The sequence below is a fragment of the Panthera uncia genome, assembly GCF_023721935.1.
Source record: "Panthera uncia isolate 11264 chromosome B3 unlocalized genomic scaffold, Puncia_PCG_1.0 HiC_scaffold_1, whole genome shotgun sequence".
Classification (NCBI taxonomy): domain Eukaryota; kingdom Metazoa; phylum Chordata; class Mammalia; order Carnivora; family Felidae; genus Panthera; species Panthera uncia.
Genome location: NW_026057582.1, coordinates 72,040,283 through 72,061,346, shown reverse-complemented (window position 1 = coordinate 72,061,346; position 21,064 = coordinate 72,040,283). Strand labels below are relative to the sequence as shown.

General features: G+C 52.6%; 4 protein-coding genes across 9 annotated transcripts in view; 1 reads left to right on the top strand and 3 right to left on the bottom strand.

Annotated features, from left to right (window-relative positions):
- The window catches only part of ACIN1 (apoptotic chromatin condensation inducer 1), a 33,976-nt gene extending 33,526 nt beyond the window's left edge, over positions 1-450 (bottom strand). For all 6 annotated transcript variants that reach the window (XM_049613096.1, XM_049613098.1, XM_049613097.1 and 3 more), the window contains exon 1: positions 139-450. In XM_049613096.1, the coding sequence (XP_049469053.1) occupies positions 139-450 (312 nt within the window). The remainder of the gene's footprint in view (positions 1-138) is intronic.
- Positions 451-657: 207 nt separating this feature from the next.
- CB3H14orf119 (chromosome B3 C14orf119 homolog) lies at positions 658-3,317 on the top strand. Its single transcript, XM_049613104.1, has 2 exons — positions 658-785; positions 2,165-3,317. The coding sequence occupies exon 2, from the start codon at positions 2,166-2,168 to the stop codon at positions 2,592-2,594; it is 429 nt and encodes a 142-aa protein (XP_049469061.1). The 5' UTR covers positions 658-785; position 2,165; the 3' UTR covers positions 2,595-3,317.
- Position 3,318: 1 nt separating this feature from the next.
- CIROP (ciliated left-right organizer metallopeptidase) lies at positions 3,319-8,279 on the bottom strand. Its single transcript, XM_049613107.1, is given in 14 exon segments — positions 3,319-3,655; positions 4,138-4,317; positions 4,493-4,722; positions 4,933-5,205; positions 5,311-5,407; positions 5,483-5,552; positions 5,736-5,907; positions 5,983-6,128; positions 6,272-6,356; positions 6,567-6,859; positions 6,929-7,115; positions 7,415-7,466; positions 7,558-7,642; positions 7,773-8,279. Coding segments are annotated over 14 exon segments (2,373 nt in total). The 5' UTR covers positions 8,068-8,279; the 3' UTR covers positions 3,319-3,447.
- Positions 8,280-16,937: 8,658 nt separating this feature from the next.
- CEBPE (CCAAT enhancer binding protein epsilon) lies at positions 16,938-19,169 on the bottom strand. The gene is made up of 2 exons (XM_049613095.1): positions 18,068-19,169; positions 16,938-17,441 (listed from the first exon to the last, which is right to left on the bottom strand). The coding sequence occupies exons 1-2, from the start codon at positions 18,575-18,577 to the stop codon at positions 17,106-17,108; spliced, it is 846 nt and encodes a 281-aa protein (XP_049469052.1). The 5' UTR covers positions 18,578-19,169; the 3' UTR covers positions 16,938-17,105.
- Positions 19,170-21,064: the final 1,895 nt, after the last annotated feature.

Below are 21,064 nucleotides of genomic sequence, written 5' to 3'. Positions count from 1 at the left end.
TGCGCGCGGTTCCGGAGGCTCGCGCTGGCGGCCTGAGCGAGCTCGCGCGGAGCCCGGACACTGCGCCTGCGCCGCGGCAGAGACTCGTCTCTACCGGGTCCGCTCCCCTCCGACACCCCGGCAACGCCGTCTTCTCACCCCTTTGAGCCGCTTGACCAGGGCACTCTTCTGCCCGCTCTTGGCTAGGCCTCGCTGCTCCAGTGCGGCCTTCAGGTCGGTCACCCGCAGCGCCTGAAGAGGCTTCCCGTCCAGAGTCACCTCCTCCAGCTCCGCCATCTTGCGTGAGGTACTCGGGTCCGTCCCGACGGCTTCGGGCATCTTCGGTAATTTCCGCCAACGCCCTTCGAACGTACCGAGCTGACCCCGCCCACTGCCATAGTCAACCCCTCGATTACCACTCAGAACTCCTCGGGTTCCTCCGGAATTGCTCGGGTATTTCCGTCTCAACATCGGCACCAATCAGTTCTTCCCATCCTCCCAGCCTCGCCCCCTTCCTCACGCGGCCTTCAGAACTCGGTTATCTTCGTCTTACCGAGGCTTTGAATCGAATGTACTCGGAAGCCCTCGACTCTGGCCTAACCAAAATCGGAGTTAGTCGGCTATCTCCGAACCTAAGACTGAGGCGCTGAGGCGCTTGGGTTTTTGGGGCTGCTCCGGGACCGGAAGTGCGTGGGCTGCCGGGCTGGCCCTGCTTATGGTTTTCAGGAAACATGGAAGCGGCGGCGACAGTTGGGGTTTAAGCACTTTGTGACGGTCTCCAGGTGCCCTGTGAGAGGAAAGGGGAGGTAAGCGGGGTAGAAGTCCCTCCCTGGGCCGGGTCAGACTCGGTGTTTGCGGGTTACCCTAGTTGGGCACACTTCCCGCTCTCCTACCGGTACAGCTGCCGCCTCCCGATATCTGAATCCCCTCCACTCCCATCTAAGGCTACGTTGCTCTTTGGGATCTTAGAATGCCAGGCTCCGTGGCCTCCAAAGTGGGCAAGTGGCGGCACCGTGTCTTTGGGCCCAGACTGTGAACTAATTCAAAATTATTGAACTTGAGTTTGCTGTGGAGGCCATGTCGCAAGACTAGGCAAAAGTTTCTCCTTTCCCCGAGTAAGAATAAAGTTCCTTTAGGAGAGATTGCTTCTTGGAGGAGCTCTGTGAAAAAGGCAACCTCCCTGTACTGTTTGGGTACTGAACTGATGTTAATTGCTTACGGATTCTTCTCTTTGTCACTACAAATACTCCAACCTGCAGCAGAAGAAACACAAACAGTAAAATGGGTCATAGACAAGTAGTTTAAAGTTTTCATTGTTAGACATTCAAACTGTGGAACTCAAACTATTCAAGTCGACTGACCTTCCATTTGCATTACTGATGCAAATCAATGACAGGGCATCAATAGGTATTATATATTAAACCTTAAGGAAAATGTTCAAAGACATAAATTGTCATCCATCTCCCGCAGTATGATACTTGTTACACTCCTAAGTCATCAAACCAACTAGACTTTTTTCAGTCTTGAATAAACACGTGGCTTCTTCTATTTTTTCCTTTCTGTGTTATCTTATTTTGGGTGAGGCACGCTCACTTACTTTGCTCTTTAATTTTTCCTGGTGCTTTAACAGGAAATATAAGGAAGTAATGGATGTTATGAAGCTCTTGGCATATCTCAGAGGCAATGTGCACATTACAAAGAAGACTTATCATATATGATTTTCACCATTGATAGCTCTGGAATTATTAGCAGCTAGGCCCTCACCAGCTGCATGTACTAGATTAAAAAAATATGTACCTTTTTTCATTTTAAGGAAGATGAGGTGGACCAACATTATCATTTTTCTTTACTCAACCTGGAACATAGAAGTAGGCCAGAGAGAGTGAACAAGAAATGTGTTGGTTATTTTTAGATTCTTTATAAGAATAATGGAGAGAAGCAGTGGTTGGGGAGGCTAATGGGTTTGAAAGGGAGGGAGGTTGGCAAATATGAAGTTATTTTGGGGTGACTTCTCTAAGGTAGTTGGAGAATAACCTATGTGAAGTACCCTGTTGTTTTCTTGTAAATTGAATTGGTGAAAAATAACTTTATCCGTAGATGGTGATTTTCGGTAAGATTCTTTGTTGGAAAGTTGTATTTTGGTTGCCCTATCTAGAGAGTATATAACAGTGCTTTTATGTTTCAGGATGCCACTGGAATCATCTTCCTCTTCGATGCCACTATCCTTCCCTACTCCCTTACCCTCAGTGCCAGACAGTATTACTAACTCTTCCCCACCCCCAATGTCTTACATCACTTCCCAGGAGATGAAGTGTATTCTTCACTGGTTTGCCAGTTGGTCAGGTCCCCAGCGTGAGCGTTTCCTACAGGACCTGGTAGCTAAGGCAGTGCCGGGAAAATTACAGCCACTGCTGGAAGGTCTGGAGCAGCTTAGTGTGTCTGGAGCAAACCGACCGCCTTGTATCTTTGAGTGTCAGCTACGTCTTTGGGATCAGTGGTTTCGAGGTTGGGCTGAGCAGGAGCGCAACGAATTTGTCAGGCAGCTGGAGGTCAGTGAGCCAGACTTCGTGGCAAAGTTTTACCAAGCAGTGGCTGCTACAGCTGGTAAAGATTGATGGACTTTAAAATCAAAGAAGATAATCGTATCTGATGGAGCTGCAACTTTACAGTGAGAACTTCAAATATGTCACTTAACAGTCTAGGGATGCTATCCTGATCAACTGACTGAACTTGTTGACCAGGACAGGCTTGGTTATTTCAACTTTAATAGCCTATCAACTGGACTCCCAGCAGAAATGTTTTCCATCTAAGTAAATTCAGATCAGTCAGCCTCCTAACTTGCTCCTTTCTACATGTCAAACCCTCAAGAATTCAATGGCTTCTTTTGTGAGTATAACCAAAGGGAACCTACATATTATAACTCAAGCCTATTGCTGGCCCATGAGGCTATAAAGTAGAGCCTTCCTGCTCCAGAAACAGGAGAGAAGGACGATAAAAGGTCACGTTTTTATAGTTTAACTGGATTCAGATGGCTGATTTCACCACTCTTACCAGATTCTGGCATAATTGTGTGACATCCCAACTATTAGCTTTCCTAGTGATGATTTTGTAAAAGTATGTAAAAATCAGGAGAGGGAGATAATTGTTACTCCTTCCATGCTGATGTTGGTTTGAATCCAAATAGCAATGGCTTTTTCTAAAGCATATTGTGATATCCTTGGAGCTGGTAACAAATACCTGTTCTGTAAGTTTGCTCTCCAATATGAAAACAAGTGACACTCTTTATAGGTTGAAGTGTTTATTTTTTGTATCAAAATAAAGAATCTTCAGAACCATAAGTCTCTGGAATTTTTTCATTACAAGGCTAGAATAGAGTTGGTATCTAGAGAAAGAGGCATTCTGGGAAAAGTATAGACTTTCCATCCAGTTGTCTTCCAAGAAATAATCTTCCCTATCTATCCTGTCATGTCACACCTCTCTTACTCCTTCAACTGGGCCCCTTGTTTCTTGGAGCTCTGGTGAATGGTGAGGGGCAGCTGGTGCCACCTGGAGAATAGCTCTTCTCTGATAGGCCATGGTTCCCAGTGCACCCACCAGGATAAGCAGTGTTAGGCAGAGTCCCATGGACAGCCCTAGATGAGTCATGGAGGAATTCTGGTCCAAGGTAACCAGTGACCTAGGAACATAGAGGTAATATTTGGCTTGAAATAATGCTTAGGCTTAGGAGGTGAAGGGCTTCACTTTTATCATAATATACAGAGCTCATGAAACTCTGCTTCATCCAATCAAGCTACACAGGAAATCAGGAATATAGATCCTGAAAGTAGGAAAAAGACCAAGATCCAAGTCTCCTAGCAACTTAAATTGTTGGAAGGAGACCTAACCTGGCAGTGAGGTGTTGGCAGTTAGACTATGGTGTTTAGGTAACTAGACATAGTAGCCTGTTAGTACTTTAGGGAGGAAGAGGACTAGGATCCCTATGTCCTACAGATGGGGAACTCCATCATTGTGGAGGGAAAGGTGTCGCATAGTGCTAGGTCTGAGGTGATCCCACTCGTTTTCCAAAATAAGCCTAGGACACACATGAGTGCTTAACTGCAATTTCAAACATCTGGACTCCAGGAATTTGAAAGAAAGCTACTTGGAATATTGTCTTACTTGATGTGTTCTGTGGTAAAGCTGGCTCCTCCATAATATACTTCCAGGGGCTTCTTGTGGAGACTCAGGGTCAGGGCCCTGTGCAGCATACCAACTGAAGGCCCGTGGCAGCCAGAGGACTTCCACATGTACACAGTGAACACCAGTCCAGTGGTAGTGGAGGGGCTGTGGAAATAGCACCTACAGGGACATTTGGATCTCTTAAGGGAGATAGAGTCCCTGGAAGAGTATATCTCCTGAAACAGGTGCAGGCTTAGGAATGGCACAAAGTTTTCAGAGGAGAGTGGTGAAGTAACCAACTTAGGCAGTCTCCCTGGCCCACTGTGTACATCCTCAGTCTGAGCTGTCCCTTTACCTGCCAGTGTGGCCTCTGCTCACCAGAGCCTGTAGTACTGCTTCAGTCAGCTCTTCTAGCATTTCTTTCCCCACAGAGTGGCCTGGGGGCCCAGCTAATTGTAAAGACAGATGGAATAACAGGTCTTGGGTGGCAAGACTCACAGGTGGGGAAGTAACAGCACTGGTACCTTCATTTGTTTGACACAGCCGACCCCGGGGACAGAAGAGAAGACCATAGTACCCAGGTATCTGTAAGGAAATACATAGCAGGGTATAGTTATGACCTCAATTGTTTGCTCAAGCCTTTCTAAGGAAATTGTACAATCTAGATCAGAGTCACAGACTCGGTGGGTACTTAGAGAAAAATGAATGAACATCTAAATGTACTAACTACCATACAAGCATTGTCAAACTTCCTTTTGCCAAGGGGCTCTGTAGCTTTTCACTTATGATACCCACCTGAATAGCCTTTCCAGGAAGGCATGAGGCCCAGGGTGACCCCTCTACCTGCACGTTGTATGCTCCCCTTTCTGTGCATTGATGTAAGTAGCAGCGGCCAGTGAGCTCTGCTTCCTTCAGGTGTGGGATCTGAGAGGGACGCCTGGTCTCGTCCCCACGGAGCAGTTGTGAAGTGAGGTTGGCAAGGAAGCAACGACTCTGGGAATGGTAAATTTCCCCGTGGGGGTTGTCTGCCCCAGGTGGGAATCCATTTTCCTTCTTCCAGCATTCACTCTGAAAGGCGGGACAGGAGGCAGAATAGTGTTTGCCTAGATGCCTTAGACGTTGACTCCTCTCCGGGCCCACTCACTTCCATTCTCTCTTCTCCAGTCGTCTCACCCCATTGGCCAGGGGCTTGTACATGCGGCAGCCTTCCAGCGTGGGGTCTGAGGAACAGCTCCCCTTGTCCAGGTGCAGGTAGTGGCAGCCCAGTCCGCTGTGTGGAAGGGATGGCAGCTGACACCAGGGTCCCCGACAGCCATACAGCCCCTCAACCACTCAGCACACACACCTGCCAGTACAGAAGAAGTCTGAGGAGCCAGCCCCACATGTGGTCACCAGGCCAAATTCCAGGCCAGATCCTGCTTGAGAGGTGGGAAGAGAAAGAGCCCTCAGAACAAGTGAAGCCCCCAACACCCCTCAGCGCTGGCTGTGCTTATGCTTCAGCTACACGTCTGCAGCAGATAACCCCTTCCAACCTCTCTCACTGCCCCCAAGCTGACTCAGGTGGTGAGGGCCCCTATGCGATTCTCCTCTGTTCTCACCCCGGCCCCACAACAGCTCCTCTGCAGCACTGTGGTTGACTTGGTACCAGCCTGAATCTTTGAAGGCAGCAAGAGTGACGGGATCAAGTCGAGTGCGCCGGGCCCCATCGAAGGTAGCGGTCATTACAGAACCCTGCAGCAGTCGGGCCTCCCAGTGTGAAGACAAAGTGCCCTAGGGAGGAGGTAGCCCGTTGCCACCTGATGACCCCCTCTTCCTTCCAGCACCCCGAGGTGTTCTCAGTCTCACCTCTTCTTCCAAGGGAACACCCAGTGAAGCCCCTAGCACTCCCAAGTGTTTGGCCAGGCTGTGGCTAACAGCTGGGGTAGTGAGAAGCAGCTGTCCCCACTCATCACGCCTTGTGACTTGTGGCCTTGTAGAACAGTTCTCTGGAACTGAGCACAGAAAGTGAAGGAGGCAATATGAGAGGAAAACTCAGAAAGGGTGGAGCAGAAATGGAGGGAAGGAGTTGGTGGGATGGTAGTGATCCCCTCTCTTTGACATTGTGGGAAGGCTGACTCTCACTCCTCTCATTTACCACCGGGTCCTGAGGGGCAATCCCGCCACTTCTTGAAGAGCTGTCCAGAGAAACCCAGAGCATGGAGCAATTCATGTAGTGTGGCCTAAGGACAAATGACCGCACGGTGAGGGGGACTGGGTGTGGAGCAGATTGACCGGCCATTCCATAGCCCCTCTGCCCAATCAGCTCTTCTTAGAGTCTGAGGCACCTTCTCCTCCAACCTTAATAGATTCTTCCACTTCATGGGAAGCTGAGTGACCTGTCCCCTATCCCCAACCTGTTTGCATCTTCCTATTCATCATGCAGCAATCACCGTGATGATGTCACTATGGCTGAGGCTGGGGCTGGCAAGATGTTGGGCACAGTAGACAATGGTACCAGCAAGGGGCCTGTCTTCTGAGTCCAGCTGGCAGCAGGCAGCATAGGCTATGATAGGAGGCTGTGGATGGGCCAGGACAAGGTAGCGGTGGAAAGCAGGGATGTGGGAGAACACAGAAGAAATCTTTCTGAAAATAGACACCCACGGAACTCAGCAGGGATGGTCCCAAGGGATTACTTGAAGGGGTTTAGCTCCCACCCAAACTTCATCAACATGACCCAAGTTACCTCAAATGAGCACAACTTTTAATAAAAATTGCTTTTATGCTCCCTCCCCCTCCCCAGGATATTTAAGACTAGGAGAGACAGAACATGGAAAAGGACTTGATTTGGGCCTCACCTCTCCATGGCACTTGGAAGTGTGGGCAATCCGTACATACAGGAGAAAATCAGTGTTTTGGACCCCAGGCCCATCTGGCTGGACAAGTTGTGGGGGACCCTGCTCTGGCCACAGTGCATAACCACGGAGATGGGTGTCAGGGATCTGGCAGGGAGTAGAATGTAGCATCTAGTTTAGCAGATGAGGACAATAGGAAACTGGGTACTAGGAGTGAGGAGTGTGGACAGTCTCTGTCTTTAGTCTGCCTTAGTGTCATGTAGGCAGCTGGTCAGAATAGGGACTCCTGCCACCTTCCCTCCCCATCTCTGATTTTGTAAATTGCCAGGGTGAGAAGGGGCTCAGGAATCTGCATTTATTAGGAAGGACATTAAACAATTTTGGTGCTAATAATGGTCTTGGAGAAGTCTAGGCAGGATAGAGATCTTCAGATCCCCAAATCTCACCTTTACTCCCAGGCAACTCTCTCCTTTGTACTCTGGGTTCAAGAGGCTGCACCTGCCAAGAATGAATACCTGTAGGTGAGCTGGAGACATTTCTGGGTACCGCCGAAGAGGCACCGTGTACATTCTCAATGACATGATCTCACCTGTGGTAGTTTGGGGTGTCTGGGTCTCCCCAGACAGCATGGCAGTACTGTGCAGGGTCTCGACTCAGAAGCAGGGGTCCTTGCACTGGAGGGACTTAAAAAGACAAGAAGTCGATTTCACCTCAACATCTTTAGAGTTCCTTTTCGCTGGTTGTCTTCCTCCATAGCCCTCTGACCCTCAGCCCTCCCTGACTACCTTTGGTTTCCCTACTTACCTGCGAGGACACCCTGGAGTCTCCTAGCGGCCTGTCTGGCAGCCACCAGGGCATGAAGTACTCCTCTCCTTCCGGCTCCCTCAGTATCCCAAGCTCCATCTGATACAGGATCTCTGATATAGCAGGTTCGGATTCTCAGGGGCTGAGGATCACGAGAGCCAGGGTGGGTGAAGGAAGCAGAGCGGAAGTCTGGGGCAAGTTGGGAGAGAGGGGGCCTGAGCAGGCTCACAGACTTCTGTGTCTCATCGTGTAGGCATCTGCTTGCAGCAATCCCCAGGAACAGCAGCAGCAACATCTCACAAGTGGTCCTCCCTAACGTGCCCTGGGTCCTGTCTTCTGCTCCTCTCTTCCTTGCCTCACTTACTTCTGGCTGCCCTCTCTCTACTGTCTCTCTCCATACCCTCTCCACCACTCTTGCTTATTTTTTTTTTTGAGATTCGAGTCTTGTTGACTAAATCCATAGTTACCCCCAGGAGGTCGGATGTGAAGCACAAGGATCAAAGCTGTGCCCCCCCACCCCCCATGCCAGAGTGGAGAGCTGGGGGGCGGGGCAGTGTTATTCCTAAAGCCTCAACTGATCTTTCCAAACAGGAGCCTGTGCCATCTGGGAACCCCTCCTAACCCTCTTTCATCTCTCATCCTAATTCCCCTGCCTTTCTGAGTAGACAACCTTGGAACCTTCCTAGAACTAAAAAGTTGGTGTTAAAATAAGGGTGTATGTGTGTGGGGGAGGGGCACTCTGTGCTTCACAGATGCCTACTTACCTCATTGGAGATGGGCAAACAAGGCTTCTGCATGGCACTACCCCCGGTATCAGAACTGGGTGGACTCTAACCAGACTGCAAGACTTTTAGGCGTCACCCCCATCTGTATAGGGCACTTAGTAGGTGCTCAACAAACACATGTTGGTTGACTGACACCTCCTAGGAGAGGCTGTTGTGTTAGCTCTGTGAGGCTTCACAGATAGGCATGCTGCGGGGGAAAGTCAACTCTTACAGTGGACATTAAGAGAAGATGTTCAAAGATGTTCTCACCCAGCTCTTGGAAGTCCCTCTGTTTTCTTTGCTCACACTGTGTTTTCACATCCTGTTCCCCCCCACCCCCTCCCGCTCTCCTTTCCTGCCTGCCTGGCTAATTCCTACCTCCCCTATAATTACTTCGGGAAGCTTTCCTTACTTAACACCTCCTGCCCAAATTCCACTCTCGCTCTGGGGAGGGGAGGAGGCCCACTTCACAGAAGGCCTCCCCTTCCCTCTCCTTCTATAATTGTTGGCTTAGCGGTACTCCCTCCGCATCCTGCACTCCTTCAAGGTAAGCCTGCTTCCTGGCTGGCTTTGTAGTCACAGCACTCGGCACAGTCCCGAGGGCCTAGTCATCCGTCTGTGTTGTGGATGAAGGAACAGAACCTAACCCCATTGTTTAACTTTTGAAGAAACAGGTCAGGGGTGAAATGACATAAAGCAACACTGCTAATTCCTGACAGGATGAGAGTTTCCAGAAGGGCCGCTGACTTCCTAGGGAGGCTGGATTTGATACTTTGACATGCCACAGCTGTGGCTGGAAAGGTGATTACAAGGGAGGCAGCCAAACGCTGGAGCCAAACCAACTCTGCCACTTTCTGCTTATGCAGCTTTGGCCCAGTGCCTCCGTGTTCCCATCTGCAAAAGGGGGGTGATTATACTTACCTGACAAGGCTGCTCTGAGGAGAAAGCAAAGATTTGTAAAGTGCTGAGAACAGTGTCCATGCTCATGGTAAATACGAAGTCACGTCAACAGTACATATTCCACAGACACTTCCAACTCAGTGGAGAGCTGTTCTGTTCTTATCAACATGTGTACAAATCTTTAGGGGACTCTTGTTCTTTTTCTAAGACAAACCCTATTCTGCACGGTATCAGACTCCCTCTTTTTCCTGGCAGGGCAGCCTATTTGGGGAAAACCCTTGTGGTGAGGCTTGGGGCAAGGGAGTCCAGGTCTGTGTGGCTTTCCGTTTTCCGGCCCCTCCGCAGCCGTTCCTGATGCTTTGCTGCCCCCTTATGGCCGCGCAGAGGAGGGGCACCCCCACCAGGGCCGGGGGGTCAGGCTAACTTCTTCACACACGCATGCAGAACTTCGTACCTTCCAGCAGAAACAGCACAAGAAACACCTCATGTTTCTTCTGCTGGAATACCTCTGTCCTGCCTTTGCCTGGCAAATTCCTCCCCATCCTCCTAGAGCCAGCTCAGAGGGTATCCGCCTGCTGAGTTTTTTCTTTACTCCCCCAGGCAGAGATGGTTTGCATAGCCCCTGTTCTCCAATAGCAGCTCTTGTGCATCTAGCACTTATTATATTCTCTTGACATTTATTTCTGTGCTTGTTCCCCTGCTAGACTGTGGGCAGGGGCTGAGTCTGATTTCGCCTGTGCCTCTTTGAAGAGGTGTGAAGTCGGCACAGAGGGATAATGGAGGTGGGAAGGTGGCTGGGAGGAAAGAGAGGAGGAAAGGAGAGAGGGTGAGAATAACAGTCATTGGAGCATTCCCTTTGTGCCCAGACATCTTCCAAGTACTTTAGACTCACACATTCCTTTTGGCAACCTTCCAGGGTACGTATTATTATAAATACCCCAATTTTACAACTGAGGCACAGCAAAATTAGGCAAAGTGAGTAGGTGGTGTGTGTGGGGTTTAACCCAAAATGCAATAGTGTTCTCAAGGGCATAGCATGATCATGATCGATTGGAGGGGCAGGATGAGAAAGAGGGGGCAAGGAGAATAGGTGGAGATTGGAGGGAAGCAGCATAAGAAGAGGCTGAGGCATGGGAGAGGGTGGGGCAGATCCCAGAGGGGAAGAGGTGAGAAGAGGTTGCAGAGGGAGGAAATTAGAGACTGGGAGGGACATGCTGAGGAGGAAGGGGAGGAAGGGAAGGCTAGCTAGGACGAGGGCGGGGTGTGGGAGAGGATGGGACTGAACAGAGGATGCCTTGGTGGTGGTGGTGCCTGTGTGGATGCTCTGTCCAGCACACTGACCTCTCAGTTCCTTCACTCTCCCATCTCTAACATTCTCCATTCCACCCTCACAAGCCACTCCCGGGAGCCTTATCATCACCAGAAACTGCAGCACCTATGAAATAACTGAATCAAACATCGTGCTGTCTGATATGATCTCCTTTCCTTACGGTTTGTTTGCTCAAGTAGGCTTACTGCAGCTGTTCTAGGGGCTCATGGAAGGACCGCTGGCCCTTCCTGTCTTTTCATCTTCGGCCTTGGGTTCCATGCTCATTACTAAATCCCTCCTTCGAAAGTACCCCCCCCTTCACTGTCTATCCTGTCCATCCTGCCTCCCAACATTTGACTTCTCTACCCTGGCCCCCAGAAGCTAAGGACCACAGAGGGAAATCACCCAGGAGAACAGTCTGTTGTCACTCCATTGTCATCATTGACTTCAGTGGAGGCATGCTCTCCAGTCAGAAATCTCAGTCCTCCTTCCTCTCATCACCTGAGGTCTTACACCTTGAAGCCTGCTTCTCAGAGCCTCCTGCTTCATCACTGACACTCACCTCTTCTCATGGTGAAAACAGACAGAACTGGCCACAGCCTGCTACATCCTACCTGTGCCTGTATCTGTGTCTGCTGCTGTCCCGCTGTCTCTTCTTTCTCCTTAGAGGAGAGGAAATGTCCACCTCCCTTGGGAGGTGGTTCCTGCCTCTGATGCTCTGGATCCCATCAGAGGGAGGTCTGGTCTCAGCCCCTCTCTGACTTGGTCTGTCCCCCAGCCACTGTGAGTGACCAGGAAGGGCCTGCCTGGGGCCTTGGCATACATTTCTCCATCTGCTGGGAACCCCTGCTCTTTGCCAGACCAACTCCTCACCTTTTAGAGATATCTGCATGTTACTTCCTTGAAGAAGCCTTGCCTGACCTTCACCTTTAAGTCAGGTGCCCTTGTTAACATCCATCCCAGTTGCCCCTTTACTTTTGCCACATAGCACTGCCCATTTAGAATTATCAATTTAGTTGTGATGTTATGTCTGGCCCCCTCATGAATCTGTAAGCTCCATGAGGGCAGGGACTATTCTCTTTGTGTATCCTGTAGCTTCTAGAACAAGCAAAGTGCCCAGCCTGGAGTAGGTGTTATAAGTATTCTTTGAGCAAATGAATACATGAATGGGTGTGATGAGGAGACAGGAGGGATGTGAGGGGGAAGGAAGGATGGGGATGGGAGGTGAAGAGAGCAGATGGCCAGTGCAGGGAGAGGGTGGTAATGACAACGTGCAGAGGTGAGGCTGGGGATGGAGGGGAAAGGTAGGGAGGGGAGGACCAGGCAGAAGGCATCTCTGTGCTGGTGCTGGGCCTGAGTGAGGCTTCCCAGGAGCTCTGTCTCTTGGCCATGCTGCCTGAGAAGTTTGAAGGCAGAGCCAGTGGGCGGGGCTAGACTTTATCTTAGGGTGCAGTCCTAACCTCAGATGGTGACAGAGCGGGAGCTAGCAGGGGTTTTGCAAACCGTCCCGATTGCAGCAGGCCAGCAGTCTCGCTCTGGAGGGCGGGTGTGGCCTGGGCTTATCTCCCAAGTACAGTCCTAACCTCAGATGGTGACAAAGCGGGAGCTAGCAGGCGTTTTGCAAACCGTCCCGATTGCAGCAGGGTTGGATGGCCTGGCCAGGGGCAACAGTGCTAGGCGTGGGGGGCAACAGAGGGTTGGACAGTTTGGGGCTTCGGGTTGAACTTTGGCTTTTGGGGTGTGGGGGATCCATTCTACCTATGGCTTGCCTTCACCTACCTTAGATCTCTGTTTCTAAAACCACAGGGGGAGGCTATGGCTCTGTAGGTGGGGCTCTCCCTGTTAGGAAACCTGGCTTTTCCCAAGTCCTAGGACCCTTCTGCTACTTCCAGAAGTCAGAATTGATGGCCAGTTGCAGCCATTTTCCCACAATGTCCCCAGCGGGGTTGCCTCAGGGAATTTCTCATGAGCCAAGGAAGTTTCTATGGGGCTGGGCCTGCTTATAGGAGCAGCTGACAAAGGCCAGTCAGGAGTCCTGCCCAAGTCTAACCATTCCCACTTAGGAACAGTGCAGGCTGAGAGGAGAGGTCTGCTTGCCAGGGGCCAGCGAGGGTGACAGGAAGTGACTGGCCTGTCAGAGAGGAGGTGCACAGGCCCTCAGCCAGCCCTGGCTATTGTTGCCTCAGCATCTCCTATACAGCCCCCTGCATCCCAGAGCCCCCTCCCTGGCTGACACAGGGTAGGGGTGGAGGTGAAGAGGCCCCTTTCCACCCCCACTACCCCAACCGGGATCTTGCAACACTGGGATGGGGGCCCTGGGGGCCCAGGCGTGTGGCAATCCATGGGGGGTGGGGTGGGGAGGTGTGCACTGAGCAGGGGAGCAGCTTTCACAAGCAGCCACTGCAGGACTGACCTTGGCTGCCTCACCTTGGGCAGCTTCCTCTCTCTTCCCGGTATCACCAAGTAGCCTTCCTTCACCTCAGCCGTTTCCCAGGGGCCTGAGGTCCTGTCTCTCAGCTCAGCACTCTTATCCCGGTCCCCAGTTCAGCTCATGAAGGAAAAGCAGGCCTGAGCCCACTGTGGAGGCTAAAGCAATGGGATGCATGTGTGTGCTGTTTGGACCTTGATTTGCTGGTTTCTTAAAGTCACCGCAGCCCAAGGATGAGCACTTCTTTCTGCCTCTTCTTTCCCTGAGGCAGCTCTGCTTTGGGGGGTGAGGGTGGGTTGGAGAAGGGGTTTGGGTGCTGGATGCTTGCTGTCTGTGACACCTCAGTTTCTTAGGGACTGTCCTGTCCCACAGAGGGAATGGGAAAGGGAGAGAGTCCTTTGCAATTCCATTCTAGACAGAGGGAGGTGTTTTCTTGTTTACCCCTTTCCTTCTTCTTTCCATTCAGCCAGCCTCACTTGGCTTGCTTTCTTTTTCTTGATCACCCAAACTTTAGAGCCTTCACCTTTTGCTCTCCCCTCTGCTCACCCTTCCACCCCAATTTGGCACATCTGCTCCTCCTTGAAATGTTTTAGGTTTCAACTCCAGTGTCACTTTCTCAGAGAAGCCTTCCTTGATCACCCCAGCTAAAATAACCTCCCTCCTAGGGCACCTGGGTGGCTCAGTCAGTTAAGTGTCTGACTTTGGCTCAGGTCATGATCTCGTGCTCTGTGAGTTCAAGCCCTGCATCGGGCTTTGTGCTGACAGCTCGGAGCCTGCTTCAGATTCTGTGTCTCCCTCTCTCTCTGCCCCTCCCCCACTTGTGCTCTGTCTCTCAAAAATGAATACATGTAAACAAAAAGTTTTTTTTTAAATAAATAAAATAACCTCCCTCCCTGTTTATCCATTTGGTTTCCCCAAATGGAGGTATTAATGGATTGACTGAAGGGATTAAGGGAAAGTTGCAAGGAGAGATGAAGAAACTGGCTAGCTGCAGCGAGGGTCCATTACAGCCCCCAGGGCCATAAGGGCAGGGAGCCTGTGAAAGAGAGCCAAGGGCAGTACCTGTCCCCTACCGCAGAGAGGGTGCCCTCCTGCTGCTCTCCAACGTCCAGTCATGCCTGGAACACAGCAGGATGACTAAGGGTAGGGGGCACCTAGAAAGGCAAAGGAAGATAGTGCACTCGCTTGTTGTCCTTTTCTTCCTACTCCTTCAGTGAAGAGCTGGGTCTGTCTGGGTCACTACCGTGTTCTCAACACCCTGCAAGAGCCTGGCACAGGGACAGATGCTCAACGAATACTTGTTGAATAAGTTACTTTGGCCCAAACCAGAGGAGTTCAGGTTAGAAGCCTCATTCAGAAAGTGTGACCCCTGGCTATGTGTCATCCCCCTGGGATGTGATCTGCCAGAGCATTGGGGCATGCTCAACACTCCTTGTCACGCAGGCACCAGGTGTGTTCTTTTCTCACAGCGGCGCTGGGACCCTTCTCCAGCCCTGGTGCCAAGCACCTGCCCAGAGGATGGTGGACGGCTGGGCGGAGACCCAATTCAGAGCTGTGGGAAAGAAGCACGGAGTTGGTGCTGAACAACCCAGGTCCCATCACCCAGAACCTTGAAAATAAGTCAAGGGGCAGTGGTCTTGAGCTGAGAGGAGGAAATCCGGAGGTTGAGTCACTTACCATGTTCTGTACAAACCCCCCTTATGCAACCCCATCCCCCTGGGCTAAAAGGAAGGTGCGGGATTCTCCCGGACATCCACAGAGACTGGCGCCTCCCCCTTACAAACTCAGAAGGCCCCACGGCTGAGGAATAAACCAGCTATTGAGGTTCAGATCTGTCTGTGCAGACCAGATCTGTGGCAGTGGGATCCAGGGAGAGATGTAGGACAGGATGCCTGAGGGACACAGAGGCAAAGGCAGGAAAAGGGACCGAGTCCTGGGTGAGGCTGGCGTGCTGCCCAAGGATGCCCAAGATGTAGGAAGTCTCTGCCCCTGGGGATGTGGAGATGAGGGGAAGGGAGAGAGAGGGAGAGACTGGGTTCCACCTGTCAGAAAGTTATTCCTTAATGTCTAACTTGGGCTTTCTCAGCAGTGGCCTACAAGTCACTGGCGGCCCAGGAGAGACTCTAGGCCCTATTGTGTCTTATGTCTCTCATGTGCCCATAATTCCTGGTTACTTATTGAAGGGACTCTCAGGCCCACCCTGTGTGCCTCTGTGGGGAGGGTGTGAGCAAGGAGTAGAGACAAGTGCCGTGTACTGACACAGCAAAAGGACTGAGAGAGCCTCAGGAGAATGTCTCTTATCCCCTCTGGCTTTATCTGTAAGATGTGGCTCGCACTATCTTGCTTGTCTGAGGCCAAAGCCCACCAGCCGATCTCTTGAGGTCTCTTCCAGCACCTCTTGAGATCTGTGATTTTTGTGGAGCTGTTTTTGATTCTGCCTCTAAGCAATCCTGTGACTCTGGCTAAGTCCCTTTCTCTTCCTGAGGCCTCAGTTTCCTCACCTACAAAATGAGAAGTTTAGATGAGATCCTGAGGTCCTTCCAGTTCTAGTAAAGTGGAATAATAACAACTATTCATCTCACCATGTGCCAGGCCCTGTTTATCTATGAACATAACAACACTGTGAGATGGGTATTAATCCTACTCCCATGGTACAGATGAGGAAATTGAGGCATAGAGGGACGTCACTGGTTCAGGTCACACAGCTTGGAAGAACCGGAGGGAGATTCAACTGGAGCCTCTTAAGAGGGCTAGAGTTCTAGCAAGAAAGAATACTTTGCACAAAGGATTTCACTGGTAGAGGTGCCTGGGTAGCTCAGTCGGTTGAGTGTCCAACTTCAGCTCAGGTCACTATCTCACGGCTTGCAAGTCTGAGCCTGGCGTCAGGCTCTGTGCTGACAGTTTGGAACCTGGAGCCTGTTTCACATTCTGTGTCTCCCCCTCTCTCTGCCCCTCCCCTGCTCATGCGCATGCTTTGTTTCTCTCTCAAAAATAAATCAACATTAAACAACGACAACAACAACAACAAAACCAAGGGGTTTACTGACAGAGGTGATTGTTCTTGTCATTATCAACTTTCTTTCATACACACGGGTCTCAGGCCTTTCCCAAGGGAGTCCTCCCCCAGGCACTCAGATTCTAGTGCTTTGGAGAACTCAAGCCCCAGGGAATGAGGGGCAAAGAGGGAATGGGTGGATAGGAGCCATGTTGGGGGGGGGGGGCGCTGTCAGCCTGGTGGGCTCAAGCTGTGGAACTGGAGAGAAAAGATTGAGTCCTGGATTAAGAGCTAGGGGACCATAAATGTGGCAGAGCCATCTGGAAGCTGACAGGAGCTCCCGGACCTATATATCAAGGTGCTGGGGTCAGCAGGCCTAGACAGGGATTGGGAGGTGCTGGGATCCCCCCACAAGCCACAGAACTCTGTTAGGGAAACATCCAGAGGCTGTTCCAGGCCTGTGGGATTGCAGGGGTGGTGTGCCTTCATTATCCAGAAGGATAGAGTGGGTTGGGCTAGGGGCAGGGGGAGAGCGGAGCAGAGTGACAGACACGCAGCTTGGCCATGTGGTGTGTCAGGGGAGAGCTGTGGGCAGTGTATCTGTATTCTTGGATATTCATTTGTGCATGGAACCGAGAGGTATACAGACCCAGCCATATGCATTCCCTGCCCTTGAGGCCCCCATGCCACACATGCAACCCCCCCCCCGCCCCCCCCACCGCCGGCCGCCGGAGAAGGCCAAGGCCCAGTGTGCAGGCCCATTACTGAGTCATAGTGCAATTTTATTCAGCCATAGAATCATCATGCTGGGGTCTGCCCTCCTCCCTTGCCACCCGCTGCCATTTGTCCATGGTCTATGTCTCAGGCTCAACCTGTGAGGGCTCTAGGGCCCCAGCAGGGTCAGGCCAGGGCTGGTGTCACAGTCTGCCAGCTGGGCTCAGCTGCAGCCCCCCACGCCCTTGATGAGGTTGGCAGCCTCGGGGATCTGGCGGAAGAGGTTTCGGAGGGTGTCCAGCTCCTGGGTCAGCTGCTCCACGCGGCTGCGGAGGCGCTCGTTCTCTGCCATGTACTCCAGCACCTTCTGTTGCGTCTCCAGGATGCGCCTCTTGGCCTTGTCCCTGCTCTTGCGCACAGCAATGTTGTTCCGCTCCCGCCGAAGCCGGTACTCCAGGCTGTCCTTGTTCACCGCCTTCTTGCCTTTGTGTGAGGGGCCAGCTGGGGATGGCGCCTTGAGGAGGGGGCTGCAGGGGGGTGCGGCGGCGGCCACAGGGGCCTGGAGGGGACACAGAAGGACCAGAGGTGAGGCTCTGGCCAGGAAGCAGAGTGGAGGCAGGGCAGGAATCCCAGCAGCACAGGCACACTTGGGCGTCAAAGAGATACGGGATCCAGAGCCAGCTTTTGGCTCTCAGTGAGAACAGCCACTGCCCTGCCGCATGCAGAGGGTCCCCCGCTCTGACCAAAACTTCCTTTCATGTTCCCACAGGGTCTGAGGACACTTTCCTTCAGTCTTTCTCGAGTCTCTAGTCCTACGACCAGTAGGTGTTTTCTCTTCTAGAAGCAGGTGGCAGAGAAACAAGAGGAAAGGGCTGATGGGCAGCAGAGAAGCTGGTGGGACCTGAGGTCAGGGCAGGTCGGCTGGCCACAGGGGCTGCAGGACACACTGGGTTCCAACCATATGGTGGGGTCTAGGATAAGCGTGAATTCACAGAGAAGCAAAGAGGGGTCCTGGTCGGGGGGGAGGGCATGGTGGTGAGCACAGAGGGCTTTGGGCTGGGTCAGTTCCACACAGCAACATCAAACATAGACTCGTTAGTGTAAGCAGGGAGCTCAGAGTCCTGCACCAGCACGGGCCTCTCTCCAGCTCCCGGGTGCCAGGGACGGGATTGGACCTGCTCTTACCTTGAGGACGCGCAGGGGCTGGCTGGGCGCTGCCAGGGCTGGGGGCAGGTGCATGGCCGTCTGCCCACAGTGTGCTACTTGGTACTGCAGAGGATTGTAGCCACCACGGCTGGCCCCTCGGCTGCCCTCTGGTCCCCGGGGCTCCTCCTTCACGGCCACAGCCCTGGGGTCGTAGCTCCCTGGGCTGCTGTAGATGCCAGGCCCCAGTGCCTTCCTGTCAGGGCCGAAGGTATGTGGCGGGTAGGCGAAGGGCCGTGGGTCGGGCGGCAGGTAGTGGGGGAAGGCAGGGTTTCCAGGTCCCTTAAGCCCTCTGGCCTCAGGTGCTGGCTTCACAGTGAAGAGGTCAGAGAGGAGCTGTTCCTCCCCAGACTCGATGTAGGCGGAGAGGTCGATGGAGGCCTCATGCTCACACATGTCCCCCAGCTCTCCAGGCCCCGCTCTGCCCCCTGAGAACTCGAGTGGCTGCTGGCCAGCCCGGGGCTCACACTCGTAGTAGGTCCCGTGGGACATGGCCGGCCCGCCCCCTCAGCTCCCCGCCCCTGCAGCCCTGCTCTTGGGGCACCCTCTGGGATGCTCGACCTGCCCTCTCCCTATCTCCCCCTGCCCTAGATCTGCCCTAGATCTGCCCTCTCCGGACTCCTCTGTCACCCACTCTTGTGTGGCCTCTCTCCTCCCTCCTCTGCTGTTTCCTTTTCCTTCCTCTGTAGTCAATGCCTCTTTTCTCTTCCCTTTTTTCCTCCTCTCTCCTTGGGGTGACTCAGGGAGGGGCAGGGCGCACCCCGGAGGAAGGGATGCAGGGCTTAGAGAAAGGGGCCCCTGGCCTATTTAGCAGTTGGGAGCACTCTTTGGTCAGGGTCCAAGCCAGGGTTCTCAGACGCCTGGGAGCTGATGCTTCTGGGAATGCCTCCCCCCTCCCTGTTGAGTCCAGGGGATTCCAGAGTCCTCCCTGAGGGCAACACCTCACTCTAAGTGTCCTCCTCCCTCCGACTTCTAAAAAGTTCTGTGCAGATGAGGTGCCAAGTCAGAATGAACAGAGAAAACCCTCTGCCAGTGCCGACCCCAGCCGGATCTGAGCTCCTCCCTTGACACGCCTCCCTCTCTGCCCCCCGCCCCCCCCAACCCAGCGCTGGGCTCCACCTACCCCCAGGGGAGTCAGTTCCTTTTGTAGCCCCACCTCCCAGGGCATTCTCTTGGGTACAGGCCAGGGGGTGTTGTTTGAGGGGTTTACGAAGTAGTGACAGGTTCTGGGACCAAGCCTGCACTGTGGTGCAGAGCATTTGCTAGGTTTTTGTGCAATAGCCCGAACCCTCTTATGTTTCCAGCCCTGGGTAGCCCTTGCAGCCTGGCACTATCCCTGACTGCCAAGGCTTGGCTGAGGCACCTGCTCAGAACTTGGGCCCCGTGCCCCAGACTCAGGCAGGCTGCCGACCCAGGAGCCGACAGCTGCACTCCTCCGGTGACTCCAGTGCTCTCTCTTCCAGCTGCCCTGCACTGCTAGAGCCTCAGACTGGCACTGTGCCCCCACCCCCCCCATCTGGTCCTGGGGCTCTGCCCTGTTTCCTGTGCCTTGTGCCACAGGGCTCAGGCACTCACTGCAGCTCGGTTTGCTGTCTTTCCTTCTGCATAGCCGTTCTCTGACCTCGATGCGTGTCTCTTGGGTCCACTTCCTCTTGCAAGTCTTGAGAAGACTTCTCTTTTTGTCATCACCTCTTCCTGGGACTCTGTTGCAGGGTTTCCAGGAGAAGCCCAACCTCGGCACGTTTTGTCTCATGCTGAGCCCCCTCTCCCTTCCCTTTTCTTTTTGCTCTGGGAACTCCCCACTCTCTCCTGTTAGAGGTATTGCAGTTGCTCTGTGTTTACCTATTGAATTTCTCCTACAAAAGGGACTATAGGTCCAGAAAAGGAAAGGACACAGAAATGTGTCACCAACACTTTTATCACCAGCAGATGCTGTGAGTACCCTCTGGAGGCCAGAAGGTTTGATAAGTAGGGTACATGAAGGGCCAGGGCAAATGCAGAGGGGATATGTGTGGCATTGAACATTAAAATAAAGTATGCAAATGTAGACATGGCTGCCTACCCGTCAGGCTAGTTAGCATCTTCCTTCCTCCCTCCCATCTCCAAGGGCACAGCTTAAGGTACTTCCTCTGAAAGCCCTGTCCTGGCATGGGGAGATCTGCGTGTTTCCTGGAGACAGATCACAGGGACCAGATGGGGAGATTTCTATCTGATCTCCTTTTCAAAGGACCTTGGGTCAAACAGGTACCAGAGCTGAAGTACTTCTGTTTGGCAGGAGTGCCTCTGTTGACCACCAGGTGGCAATGTTGGTCCAGAATTCAGGACTTGAGGGGTTGCTGTGGTCAGGCATCCGGGGGCCGACAGAGGGCAGCCTCCCACAGCCATGACAAGGGCAAGCAGCAGCTGGGCCCCCAGAAGGAGGAAGAAGAATCACGGCGGGGTGGGGGCTTGCAGTGTAGTTACCGGGAGGGTGGGTAGGCTGAGAGGACTGGGCCCAGGGCCTTGTCTTAATGAAGAGAAATTCTAGCCCTCTCCGACTTTGGAATAGTGATGATGGCTAAGGCCTGGCATTTTCTGGGGTTATGCTTTTTTGATCATTGAAACATTTACTTTTCCATGCTGACCATTTCCCTGTGAGTTAAGGGGGAAGGTAAGCAAGACAGAGGGTATTTTTATCTCTGCCTTATAAAAGAGGAAAACAAGGCTGAAAGGCCAAACCTCCCAAGGTCACACAAGGATGCAGTATTGGTCCTGGGGGATAGGGCGGTAGGCTAGTTCTTAAAACCCCCAGGCAAGAAGGGGTGTGGAAATGGGGAGCTGTGTGACTCAGAGAGCCATGTTTGCCCTCAGTCAGCCCTCCTGGGGGGAGCGAGAGACCGTGTCAGTAGCCAGTAGCCAGTGAAGGGGGGGCGGGGGAGGGGGTGCTGGAGGAAGCAGGGAAGTGTGCAAATAGAGCTGGCAGGAAATGAGAAAGGCTGG